The sequence below is a fragment of the Podarcis gaigeae genome (genome assembly GCF_964106915.1).
Source record: "Podarcis gaigeae genome assembly, chromosome: 13".
In the NCBI taxonomy this organism is placed as follows: Eukaryota; Metazoa; Chordata; class Lepidosauria; order Squamata; family Lacertidae; genus Podarcis; species Podarcis gaigeae.
The window spans coordinates 4611293-4625427 of NC_139689.1; the positions used below are offsets into that span (position 1 = coordinate 4611293).

Genomic DNA, 14135 nt, shown 5'->3' on the forward strand with positions numbered 1-14135 from the left:
CGCCCTGCGAATTCCTTGCTTTGACAGGGCAAGGAGAACCGTAGTTTTATGATAGATCTCGTGGAAACTCTCAGCACCCTTAGCAAACTACAGTTCCCAAGATCCTTTAGGGGGAGCTGCGCCTCTCAAAGTGGGGCAAGAGTGTTTAAAATGCATGGTGCGGATGGGACCTTAAAGGTAAAGGGACCCCTGACCGTTAGGTCCAGTCGTGGCCGACTCTGGGGTTGCGGCGCTCATCTCGTTTAATTGGCCGAGGGAGCCGGCGTACAGCTTCCGGGTCATGTGGCCAGCATGAATGAGCCGCTTCTGGCGAACCAGAGCAGCGCATGGAAACGCTGTTTACCTTCCCGCCGGAGTGGTACCTATTTATCTACTTGCACTTTGACGTGCTTTTGAACTGCTAGGTGGGCAGGAGCAGGGACTGAGCAACGGGAGCTCACCCGTCGCGGGGATTCGAACCGCCAACCTTCTGAACGGCAAGCCCCAGGCTCTGTGGTTTAACCCACAGCGCCACCTGCGTCCCCAGATGGGACCTTAGGGCTCAGGAAATACATTTGGTTCCTCTAAGATGGCGGGGAGGAATGCCATTTGAAGTAACAGAGGGGACTTCCTTTCACATGTGGTGGGATTGTAAAATTATAAAGAAATATTGGGAAATGATTTACAGTGAAATGAAGATGATGTTTAAAATAGCCTTTGTTAAAAAAACCCAGAAGCTTTCCTATTGGGTATTACAGCAACGGACATACCAAGATCACGAAAGAACTTATTTATGTGTGCAACTACGGCCGCTGTTAGCACAACATTGGAAAGAAGAAGGTGTCCCATTCAAAGAAGATTGGTAAGTTAAATTAATGGAATATGCTGAAATGGCAAAACTGACAATGAAACTAAGAGGAAGAGCCGACAACAAATTTAAAGAATAATGGGAGATGTTTATTGCATATACGATACGATAATCTTTTATTGTCATTGTCCCATACAGAACAACGAAATTGAAAAAATCTACACCAACCATTCAAAAACCAACAAGCCTGCTATCCCAGCCTGGTTAACCCCCTAAAAACTCTGATACCCCATAATTAAATACAATATACTCCCATAGAGACTACCTTACACTGCGTTTAAAACCAAAATCGCATTTGGATAGAAAGTGTTTTCTCAGGCGGCTAGTCCTAGTCTTTATAACCCTGTCCCTTCTTCCAGAAGGCAGAAGCTGAAAGAGATCATTTCCGGGGTGTGCACTATCCTGCGCTATCTCTGCAGCTTTCTTACAGCACCTGGAAGCCTAGATTTGATCCAAAGTGGGAAGAGTGCACCCAATTATATCTCTCTCTCTCTCTCTATATATATATATCTACATATCTATCTATATCTATATCTATACACAGAAGCATTGTACCAGGTTAATACATTAGCACGGTGTTAGGACTAATGGTAATTTGGATATGAATGGACAACAGGTACGTAATTTATATGGTTTTTAAATCTAGCAATGAACATGCGGTATGTTGAGTAATAATGGAACCAAGGAAGGGACTAGAGTGAAGCCAGCTTAATTTGTTTTGGATTTGTATTGCTGTTTTTATAAATGTTATTTTTGGAAAATCAATAAAATATTATCAAGAAAAGCAGGATTTGCGGGGACAGAAGAAAGCCTAAGGAGCCAGGCTGGGAGAGACAGACAGGGGTTCGGGGTATAGCACAACCTTCATCCACCAGACGCCCTCCAGATGCTTTGGACTACAACTCCCATTATCCTGAGTGTTATGTACTGAGTTGAATAGGATCCAAAATGCAGCAGTCTGATTGGTCCCAGAACAATAGGATTCAGAATGCAGCAGTCTGATTGGTCCCAGAACGATAGGATTCAGAATGCAGCAGTCTGATTGGTCCCAGAACGATAGGATTCAGAATGCAGCAGTCTGATTGGTCCTAGAACAATAGGATCCAAAATGCAGCAGTCTGATTGGTCCGAGAATAATAGGATTCAGAATGCAGCAGTCTGATTGGTCCCAGAACAATAGGATCCAGAATGCAGCAGTCTGATTGGTCCCAGAACAATAGGATCCAAAATGCAGCAGTCTGATTGGTCCTAGAACAATGCAGCAGTATGATTGGTCTGCAGGAGCCACCCAATTCAGCTCCAGATGGAAATGAATCCACAACCTGATTGGCCTACAGGAGAATTCCGGAATTAGCCAATCTCGTACAGCCCATTGTGTAAATAATGTATATAAAGCAGATACTTTGGGGGAACTTTCATTCCTCCACCCACCATGAGCTGAATAAAGAGCATGAAATCCACTCTCGACTCCGAGTATATTTCACTGAGCAAGCACAGCCAAGCTCCCTGGGTCTGATGGGAGTTGTAGTCCAAAATTTCCAGAGTGTGCCTGGCTTGGTGAAGGTCCGTCCAGCAGGAATGGGCCTAAACCTTTGCCAAAATGGCCTCTAGGGCTTGGAGCCAGGGGCATGAAAAGGAATCCTGAATAATTTTCTGGGCCAAACAACTACTGCCATTATATCTCGGCTGCTATTTCCTCGCTTGCTGCCCTAGTTTCTGGACATGCGCTCCTTCGATGTGGCAGAGGTGCCAGTGGTCCCGAATCGTGACGTTCACGGCTCCCAATTTGGCGTAGAAATCCATCGCCGGCTGGTTCCACCGGGCACAGATGAAGCGGAATTCGGAACACCCTTTCTCCAACGCAATCTGAGGGGATGGGGGCGGAATTGGAGGCCGTTATTTATTAAGTTTATTTCATAAAGTTTTTCCATACCTCTTCATTGGGGGGGGGGGTGAAAGCAGTTTACAAAAAAAAAGGATAAAAGCAAGAAAAACAAGTGAAATCTGCAGCTCAACTTTAAAACACATGGCAGTTAAAATCTCAGCCTTCTAAGCATCTGGGTGGGTGGGTCTAAACAGGAATAAAACTGCCCTTTATCAAAAGATCTTAGGCAACGTACAACATCTGCCTCAAAGAATTTTGGGTACCGTAGTTACAATCCCTGGGAACCTTTACAGTACGATAATCTTTATTGTCATTGTCCCATACGGAACAACAAAATTGAAAAAATCTACATCAGACATTCAAAAACCAACAAGCCTGCTATCCCAGCTATCCCAGCCTAGTTAGCCCCCTAAAAACTCTGAAACCCCGTAATTAAATACAATATACTCCCATAGAGACTACCTTACACTGTGTTTAAAACCAAAATCGCATTTGGATAAAAACTGTTTCTCAGGCGGCTAGTCCTAGTCTTTATAACCCTGTAGCTTATTCCAGAAGGCAGAAGCTGAAAGAGATATCCTGCGCTATCTCTGCAGCTTTCTTATGGCACCTGGAAGCGTAGATTTGATCCAAGGTGGAAAAGTGCACCCAATTATTCTCTCCGCAGTCTTTACAACTCTGGACAGCGTTGTTTTCCCCCTGACCGTGCGGCTTCCAACACATAGACCATAAGTTAATACACTCTCAACAGTACAATGGTAAAATGCCATCAAACGACAGCGGCTAAATAATTCTTTCAGCAGAGAAATGGGCTTTGAATAATAATAATAATAATAATAATAATAATAATAATAATAATAATAAAATAAATTATTTATACCCCAGCCACCTGGCTGGGTTTCCCCAGCCACTTTGGGTGGCTTCCAATAAAACATTAAAATACAATAACCTATTAAACATTAAAAGCTTCCCTAAACAGGGCTGCCTTCAGATGTCTTCTAAAAGTTTGGTAGTTATTTTTCCCTTTGACATCTGGTGGGAGGGCGTTCCACAGGGCGGGTGCCACTACCAAGAAGGCCCTCTGTCTGGTTCCCTGTAACTTGGCTTCTTGCAGGGAGGGAACTGCCAGAAGGCCATCGGAGCTGGACCTCAGTGTCCAGGCTGGACGATGGGGTTGGAGACGCTCCTTCAGGTATACTGGGCCTTTGAGGCTATTTAGGGCTTTCAAGGTCAGCACCAACACTTTGAAATGTGCTCAGAAATGGACTGGGACGGTCTCAGCCTGACCTACCTCGCAGGGTTGTTGCAAGGATATGATGAAGGTGTGGTATAAATGTAAGAAACGGATAAATACAGTGGTGCCTCGCAAGACGAAAATAATCCGTTCTGTGAGGCTCTTCGTATAGCGGCTTTTTCGTCTTGCAAAGCAAGCCCATTGACAGCTTAGCGGATTAGCGCTATTAGCGGTTTAGCGGCTTTTAGCGGCTCAGCTGATAAGCGGCTTAGCGGCTTAGGAAAAGGGGGGAAATAGGGGAAAAAACCCGCAGGAACTCGCAAGACATTTCGTCTTGCGAAGCAAGCCCATAGGGAAATTCGTTTTGCGAAGCGCCTCCAAAACGGAAAACCCTTTCGTCTAGCGGGTTTTCCGTCTTGCGAGGCGTTCGTCTTGCGGGGCACCACTGTAGTCCATTCACACTCTGGCCTGGTTCAGTCGGGGGTGGCTAGCCAGGCTCCTTCCCAGCAACAGCAACACACAGACACACCCACACCCACCCACCCCTGTTCAGCCTCACCTTCGCCACTTTATTCATTAAACTCGTGCCAATGCCTTTGCCTGGTTGGGAAAACGGGGGAAAATGAATGAATAAGTTAATCACACTTCATTTTTAACTGTGGACATTCTGAACTAGGCTTTGAGCGTTTTCTCGGTTTAAAAAGGTCTGCTTGTGTGATGGCCTGGGACTCGGGCTCGGACGCGGAGCCAGAGGAGTCTCGGTCCGCAGCGGATCCTTTGCCCCAGGCGGCATCTGAACCTAGTCTGGGGCCTGATCCTGAAGAGCCCCGGTCTGCCCAGGTTCCCCTGCAAGAAGCACCATCTGGGCCGAGTCAGGGGCCTGAGCCTGCCCTGGCTCCAGATGCGGGGATTACCTCGTTGCCTCCAGCTGGGCCATCACTTACAGCTGCCCCACTACCGGCTGGGTCAGGGGAGGCTGAGGCGGCCTCTGGGTCTAGTAACCTAGACTCTGGGTCTAGTAACAACCACATCCCCAACAGTCAGACCATAGCTGTCAACTTACAGATTTGAAAATAAGGGACCAGCAGCCTTGAAAATAAGGGATCAGCAGCCAAAATAAGGGGTTTTCTGAACACAGGTATGTTCAACTTTTGAGCCCCTCTGAGCCAAAAGGCAGAAAGGCCAGCCAGCAGCCAAACGAAGCCTCAAGCGGTGGTTCCCACAGCGCAGCAACCCGGCAAAGGGGATGCAGCAAGGAAAACCACCGTCCCCTCTCCACTGGGAAGCGCTGAGCAAAGGCGAGTCCCCAGGCAACACGGCTGATTTGATTGGCACAAGGCATGCAAGCTCCACCCCCCAGTCGTTCTCAGACTCCTTATTGGGTGAGCAACACAGCCAAGCAACACAGTTGGAGCCTCCCTCCTCCCTGGCCGGCAGGGAGGGAGGGAGAGGAGCTGCTTCCTTTGAAACCCCGGAAATTTAAGGGACATCATCAATAAGGGACAGCAGTGGGACACAGCGCTGGGATAAGGGACTGTCCCGCCAAATAAGGGACGGTTGACAGCTATGAGTCAGACCCATCCAGCAAACCCATAAAATGGACCCAAAAAAGGCTATGAAGTTTTTCCTGCTTATCTGCCCTCCGATCCTTCACTATTCCTCATCCTAGTTTACTGATTATGGTCTGTGCACTCAGCGAGAAGGGAAAGGGTGCACTCTGCACATGCTCAGAGGCACCCAACTTCCTGAGTACCTCGGAATTCCGGCACAACGTAGAGATCTTCGCCAAAGAGGATTCCGCCGTGCCACGTACAGTAGGAAAGGTAATGGAACTGGTACCCGACTATTGTGTGACCTGGAGAGCAAGGAGGAGGAGGAGCAAAATTAAAAAGCATATTAAAAGGGAATAGGCTGGGCGATAATTCCCAACACTAGAGGAAGCCCAAATTCAGCATCAGTTCACCTCCAGTTTTATGATTACCGTATTTTTCCATCTATAAGACACCCCCTATTTTTTGAGATCTTGATTTAAGAAAATGGGATGGCCCCGTGTATAAGACGCCCCCAAATTTTGGACATTTTTTTTTAGGGGAAAAAACCTAGTCTCATACAGTGGACACTCGGGTTGTGAACGTGATCCGTGCGTGATGCACATTCGCAACCTGCTGCGCCCGCACCCCGCAGCGGCGTGTCTGCGCAAGCACGGGTTGCGATTTGTCATTTTTGTGCATGCGTGAGCGCCGAAACCTGGTAGTAGCCCATTCCGGTACTTCCGGTTGGTCCGCAACCCAAAAAAACGTAACCTGAAGCGTTTGTAACCCGAGGTATGACTGTATACGGAAAAATATGGTAGTTTTTATTTTTATTTATTAATTAAATTTGTATACCACCCTTCATATGTTGACCTCAGGGAATCAAAAGCATCAAAATAAAAGATAAAAACACAAAATACATACATAAGCAAAACAAGAACAAACCAAACCAATAATCTAAACCTCCCACAAACCCATTTATGATATTATGGGATGTTAACCAGCCAAAGGCCAGGTTGACTTAAAAACAAGATCAAAATACAACATTAAAATGCAGCCTCATTTCAGTAGAAACGCAAATCAAAAACTTTTTGGGGATGAAAACGTCAAATCTTCAACAATGGCCCTCTCTTCCTCCATGAATTCGCCTAATTCTTTTTTAAAGGCATCCGGCTTAGCGGCCGTCTCCACCTCCATTCACCCCGCAGCGTATCGCGTAATAAATCGACAACCCCGACAATCGTTCCTCATCCTGATAATCATCCCGGTTTTGTATTTCTGTCCCTTACCTGCTGAGATATATATACGGTATATATATATATTTGCTTTCGTAGATTTTCACGGGTACAGGAATGCAGGTTTTGGTGTCCTCGGGTGTCTTCCCGTGTAAAAGTTGGGGTGTCTAGGCGACGTTTCGACGAGGTCTCACTCGTCATCTTCAGGCTGGTGCTTTCGGCTTCTTGTTACTGGAACAGAGCGGGATCTCAATGTTTGAGTTCCTATAAATACTGTAGAGGGGGTGTGGTGTCTAGCCTCCAATGTTCTGGGCAGAGAGGAAGTTCCCAGGCTAGTGTGCCTTTTCTTCTTTTGTTCCTTAATTACTTGAGAGATACCTTGAGTGATTTCTTGAGTGATATCCTGAGTACCACTTAGGTGGGTCATTAGGTGTGGATTAGTTGCTAAAGTCTTTGTGTCTTGACCTCTTGAACTTTGTGAAGAGTTTTCCTGAGAAGATGGCTGTATTGCACTTAGTTGTGCTTTGGCTTGGCTTCGTGTATAGGGGCGAGCTGTGGTTTTGTGGCTTGTGTCAGCCAGATCTGTGTAGGGATTGCAGGGGGGTGCAGCATCCGGAGGTGCCACCATGGATTGGCTACTGGATGGTGTCAGTAATTCATCTGTGGAGAGGGTCTGGGTTTGGGTCTGGTGTGGTTGATTGGTGTTGGCGTTCTGTGTGCCTCTGGATCTGGTGTCAGTTTTTGTGTGACACCATCCAGTAGCCAATCCATGGTGGCACCTCCGGATGCTGCACCCCCCTGCAATCCCTACACAGATCTGGCTGACACAAGCCACAAAACCACAGCTCGCCCCTATACACGAAGCCAAGCCAAAGCACAACTAAGTGCAATACAGCCATCTTCTCAGGAAAACTCTTCACAAAGTTCAAGAGGTCAAGACACAAAGACTTTAGCAACTAATCCACACCTAATGACCCACCTAAGTGGTACTCAGGATATCACTCAAGAAATCACTCAAGGTATCTCTCAAGTAATTAAGGAACAAAAGAAGAAAAGGCACACTAGCCTGGGAACTTCCTCTCTGCCCAGAACATTGGAGGCTAGACACCACACCCCCTCTACAGTATTTATAGGAACTCAAACATTGAGATCCCGCTCTGTTCCAGTAACAAGAAGCCGAAAGCACCAGCCTGAAGATGACGAGTGAGACCTCGTCGAAACGTCGCCTAGACACCCCAACTTTTACACGGGAAGACACCCGAGGACACCAAAACCTATATATATATATATATATATATATATATATATATATACACGTATATATATTTCCTTGGCTTTCCCCACCCACTAGGCAACGCTGCTCCACTTTCCCTCCCACACCAAAAAGAAGTTTAGCAGTTTCCCTTGCAAGGCTTAGTCCGCCTCTTTTGCTTACCGTCTTTGCTCTTCTGTTCCGGGGGTAGCTCAGCTACGAGGCACCCAAAGGTGGAATCTTTCTCAAACCCATCTTTTCTGAGAACTAGAAAGAAAAGGACAGATTTGTTTAAAACACTGTTATTATTCTTTGGGCTATAGACATTGGTCATAATATACAAAAAATTATGGAACAGGGAATAAAATTTACTGCATGTAGTGCATTGAAAGAAAACATTATGAAAATGATGGTGGTATATAGAAGGATAGATAGTAAAGAAAAGGAAGGAACTTTTTATCACATGTGGTGGGAATGTAAAAAAGTGAAAAGCTTCTGGGAAATGATATATAATGAGATGAAAAAGATGTTGAAATATACATTTATTAAGAAACCAGAAGCATTTTTACTTGGCATTGTAGGAGATGATATTAATAGACCGACAAAAGAAGAATGGAGGATGAAGTTGATGGACTATGCAGAATTACGGTAGATAAATTAACAGGAAGGATTCGAAACCTGCGGGATCAGAGATTCTTAGAAGACTGGAGTAAATATATGAACTTTTTGAAAAGTAATTGTGATGAGCAGACTACGCTAGTAGGACTGCAAGAAGTTTTGTAAGGTGGGCTATTTGAAATACTGCCAGAATGACTATGAAAAGAATTATTAGTTAAGGACAATTAAATGTAGTATAGAAATTAAGAAATGCAGAATAAGTGATAAAGAACGGAAAATCACCAGAGGTGTTGACAGAAGTCTAAAATATTGTATAAGATGAGAAGATATGTTGTATGACTGTGGGAACTGATATGTTTAAAAATGAATAAAAAGAAAAGAAAAGAAAATGATGGTGTTATATATGTATAGAACACCAGCGAAATTAGGCAGAATGTATAAAATAGATAATAAATGTTGGAAATGTAAAGAAAAAGAAGGTACCGTTTACCATATGTGGCAGGAATGTAAGAAAGCGAAGGACTCCTGGGAAATGATTTATAATGAGGTGAAAAAAAAAGTTGAAATATACATTTGTTAAAAAAACCCAGAAGCCCTTCTATTGGGTATTGCGGGTACAGAAATTCATATGAACAATAAAAAACCTGTTTTTATATGCGATAACTGCAGCAAGGACACTATTAGCCCAAAGATGGAAACAAGAAGAAATACCAACTAAAGAAGAGGGGCAAGAGAAATTGATGAACTATGCCAAGATGGCGAGACTAACAGGGAAAATTCAGAACAAGCAGGACCAGACTTTTCTAAAGGAATGGAAGAAGTTTTTGACATATCTGGAAAGCGATTGTAATCAATTGACATCGCTTGTAGGGTTAAAATAAGTTTTGTAAAGAGTAATTTATAAATTATTGTGAAGAGAATTAAGAATAGATGTATGGAAAATGTGAGTTTATAGCAATAACTATAGTAACAAAATGCATAATTTGTTGTTGTTGAGTCGTTTAGTCGTGTCCGCCTCTTCGTGACCCCCTGGACCAGAGCACGCCAGGCACTCCTGTCTTCCACTGCCTCCTGCAGTTTGGTCAAACTCAGGCTGCTAGCCATCCCTCAAGGGGGCAGGGCAGGGTGCCAGCTGCAATCCATTTAAATACGAAACGCTGCCGTCGCCGCAGAATTTTCCTTACGTTCTGGGGTGGTTGTCAGCTGGTCCAAAGCTTTGTGGAAAGCTGCAGATTCCTGAAAGAAGCAAAATGTTGTGTATGAGTCCTGCAAGGCCCTTGGATTACAATGCCAGCCGCATCGTAGGGACATAGGAAACTGACTTTTACCGACTCCGACCATTGGTCCATCCAGCCCAGCACTGCCTACACTGAATGGCAGTAGTATCTCTCCAGGATTTCAGACCTGAGGAGCCATGCCTGCCCATCAGAGTGCGGCATAGTGGTTACTGCATTGGCCTAGGACCCGGGAGAGCAGGGTTCAATCTTCCACTCAGCCAGTCGCTGTCTCCTTAGCCTAGCCCAGGCATAGGCAAACTCCGGCCCGCCAGAGGTTTTGGGACTACAACTCCCATCAGCCCTAGCTAACAGGACCAGTGGTCAGGGATGATGGGAGTTGTAGTACCAAAACATCTGGAGGGCTGAGTTTCCCTGTGCCTGGCCGAGCCTACCTTACAGGGTTGTTGTGAGCATGAAATGGGGGCAGGGAGAGAGCTATCTACAATGCCTTGAGTTCCTGGGAAGATCAAAGCGGTCAGTAAATGTGATACATGAATAAATAACAAATGTTCACCGCCTTGAGTGGGTGGAATGCAAAGTTAATAGACGAATGGTTTGTTTATCTTGAGAGACAATGGAGTGCGCCTCCAGGGGTTGCTGGAAGGAGGCGTACAAGGCCTTATCCAACCCTCTTAGGGACTCCGCTCCAGATTTGTGTAGGGTTTACTCCAGAGCCTTTTCTTCTCCTGTGTGATGGCCTGAGGTTCAGGCTCGGAGCCAGAGGAGTCTCAGTCCGCACCAGATCCTTTGCCCCAGGCAGCATCTGAACCTAGTCTGGGGCCTGATCCTGAAGAGCCCTGGTCTACCCAGGTTCCCCTGCAACAAGCACCAGCTGGGCCGAGTCAGGGGCCTGAGCCTGCCCTGGCTCCAGATGCGGGGATGACCTCGTTGCCTCCAGCTGGGCCATCACTTACAGCTGCTCCCCTACCAGTTGGGTCAGGGGAGGCTGAGGCAGCTTCTGGGTCTAGTAACCCACCGACGTCTCCTGAGCTGCAGAGACTGAGGTCTGAGAGAAGGAGAGACCTGAGTACTCGCAGGAGGAGTGCTTGCCTTTGGGCAAGACAGGGAGGTGAGTCACCGGGGGATCAGGCCCGGCCGTTACCCCGACAGAGATAAAAGGCTGTCGGACCCCGCCCCAGGTTGTGGGAGCAGTGTTGCTGTTTGCCAGAACCTGCCTGAGACCCTCTGCCTGTCCTTGCCTGGTCTCCTGCCTTGGCTCTGTTGGACTGACTCCTCGCAGAACCCTTGGATACAGGACTGGACCTGGACCGTGTTACTCAGGTTACCCCTGGGCCCAGCACATCCTGAAGATGTCCGGCAAGGCAGAGGAGGTTGAGGATCAGTTTTCCTTCTTCAAGAAGGCTCCCTTCCCAGGTGGACGAGCCCCATTTGCCCCTCATTCCCTCTTGACCATTAGACCCACTCCTGGTCTCGTCTGCTTCATCTTCTAGAGTCTGTCCTCACAGGCAGAGGATGTCCCTAACTCCCCGAGGCTTTGAGACCCACTGGCTCCCCTCGCCTGGTTCAGCCGGCCGGTTGAAGCCGTTCCCGGTGTGTGGCCGCTGTCGCATGCCGACAGCTTCTCAGAGTCGCAGGAGAGACCAGAGCGCAGGATGGGGTCCAGAGGTGGACAAACCACCCCAGAAGGAGCATGACGTGTCCCTCAACAGAGGTACTGTCTTTTTTTCTCTATAAGACTCACTTTTTCCCTCCTAAGAAGGGGAAATGTGTGTGCGTCTTATGGAGCGAATGCAGGCTGCGCAGCTATCCCAGAAGCCAGAACAGCAAGAGGGATTGCTGCTTTCACTGCGCAGCGATCCCTCTTGCTGTTCTGGCTTCTGAGATTCAGAATATTTTTCTTCTTGTTTTCCTCCTCCAAAAACTAGGTGCTTCTTGTGGTCTGGTGTGTCTTATAGAGCGAAAAATACGGTAATTTCCCTTTCCCGAATGCCCCGTACACCCCAACCATAAATGGGGTGGGGTGAAATCCAGCTCTGGGTCTAAGGCACTCCCTGTACCCAAATCTCCTGTTTTCTAGGTCTCTCTTGCCCCCCACCCCCAAATCTCTTACCCTAATAAGTCGCATGATGGCCTTAAGGTCTCCTGCGACCCAGGGGCGTATGATATAACTCATGCTGGCTCCTCCGAGATCCTTGCTCTCTGCTCTCCTGTCCTGGACTCTGATCTACTGAAGGGATGGTCTCTCTTTTTCCCCGCTTTGCTGGATTTGACAATGGGAGGGGTCCCTCCCTCCCCCCAAGGCTTTGGGTCACTAGGCCATCTCAATTTGCTGACGCTCAGTTGTTTTCTTAGGGAGCTGTGGCGGTTTGCAAACCCTGACCCATAAACAGGCAACAAGGTTCTTCCCCCCCTGGTGAAAATTAACTTCTTTTGGCACGAGCTTGCATCACTTTCACCTCCTCGAAGCAGTCTTGACCCAAGCAGGGCTCGGCTATGAGCAAGCAACCCAGGAGGTCGCTTACGGTGAGGGTTTCGGTCGAAGGGTGGCCCCCTTTCGATGGGAGGCGGGCATCGCATACCAGCCACGGGCAGGGGACAGATGGGAAAGTGGGCAGAGGTTACATTCCGGACATGCAAAAGGCAGAGATTTCTGGACATCCTGTTAATGGAAAAATCCTAGGGCTCCCTTGGACAAAAAACAAAGAACCAACCAGGATTACTTGGAGCAAAACAGCAGTCTGTAGGCTTGGCCTTTATTGATCTGTTGCAACAGGGTGCTCCCCTCACCTGCAGGAGAGATGAGAGACCCATAAAAATGGCGTGCAAGGCCTTATAAAGACTTTTGAAATTGCCACCCTGTAGATCAAGACCACCACCAGAAACATCATACATACGTCACAGAAAAGGCGGTCTAAAACAGAAATTTGAATATTGTTTTTCTCCTGTTGTTTATCTCCTGTCTGGCAGGTTACTTGATCGGATTTCCTGGGTAGCCTGGCTAGTCTTTTGTAGTGATAAATACTTAGTTCCTGGGCCATGTCACAGGCTCACGCCCTATTCAAACACAGACATACCCTTAAGACAGGATTTGTGAAGGAAAAGACAATGGGGAGGCTTTTCCACTTTGACCTTGCAGAGAAAACATTTGCTCAGTTTAGGAATCAAAATGGTTCCAGGTTGGCCTTCCTGTGCTGATCTATGTATATGCTTGGTTGGTACACTTATGAACATTACAATATATCTAAGACCATAAAATTCCTGTTACAATCCCACAACCCTCTCCTGCCATGCAATTAAGAAGTGTTTTCTCAGCATTCGAAAAGAACAAGTTATGCTGCTTTACAGGTGGAAATGGCACTTCTGCCAGGAAACCCCTTTGGCAAGCCGGCAAAATGGGGCATCATAAAACCGAGTTTTAGAGTTGGAAGGGATAAAACATCAAACATTTAAAAATTCCCTAAATGGCTCGGTCCCATCTCCTAATACGAAATTTGCCAGGTGATGGGACCAGTGGCCATGATCTTCGTTTTTTTGATGTTGAGCTTCAGACCATATTTTGCGCTCTCCTCTTTCACCCTCATTAAAAGGTTCTTTAATTCCTCCTCACTTTCTGCCATCGAGGTTGTGTCATCTGCATATCTGAGGTTGTTGATATTTCTTCCGGCAATCTTAATTCCGGCTAGGGATTCATCCAGCCCAGCCTTTCGCATGATGAATTCTGCATATATATATTGTTGTTGTTTAGTCGTGTCCGCCTCTTTGTGACCCCCTGGACCAGAGCACGCCAGGCACTCCTGTCTTCCACTGCCTCCCGTAGTTTGGTGTGTGTGTATATATATATATATATATATATAAAGGTAAAGGTAAAGGTACCCCTGCCCGTACGGGCCAGTCTTGACAGACTCTGGGGTTGTGCGCCCATCTCACTTAAGAGGCCAGGGGCCAGCGCTGTCCGGAGACACTTCCGGGTCACGTGGCCAGCGTGACAAAGCTGCATCTGGCGAGCCACAGCTGCACACGGAAACGCCGTTTACCTTCCCGCTGGTAAGCGGTCCCTATTTATCTACTTGCACCCGGAGGTGCTTTCGAACTGCTAGGTTGGCAGGCGCTGGGACCGAGCAGCGGGAGCGCACCCCGCCGCAGGGATTCGAACCGCCGACCTTTCAATCGGCAAGTCCTAGGCGCTGAGGCTTTAACCCACAGCGCCACCTGCGTCCCTATATATATATATATATATATATATATATAATATTATGTGTATACACACACACACACACACACACACACACACATA

General features: G+C 46.9%; 1 protein-coding gene across 1 annotated transcript; it reads right to left on the reverse strand.

The window, feature by feature from the left end:
* Nucleotides 1–914: 914 nt before the first annotated feature.
* Nucleotides 915–12274, reverse strand: LOC310829050 (thialysine N-epsilon-acetyltransferase-like). Its single transcript, XM_083707211.1, has 6 exons — nt 11952–12274; nt 9788–9839; nt 8169–8252; nt 5720–5821; nt 4526–4566; nt 915–2713 (listed from the first exon to the last, which is right to left on the reverse strand). The coding sequence occupies exons 1-6, from the start codon at nt 12012–12014 to the stop codon at nt 2537–2539; spliced, it is 519 nt and encodes a 172-aa protein (XP_083563337.1). The 5' UTR covers nt 12015–12274; the 3' UTR covers nt 915–2536.
* Nucleotides 12275–14135: the final 1861 nt, after the last annotated feature.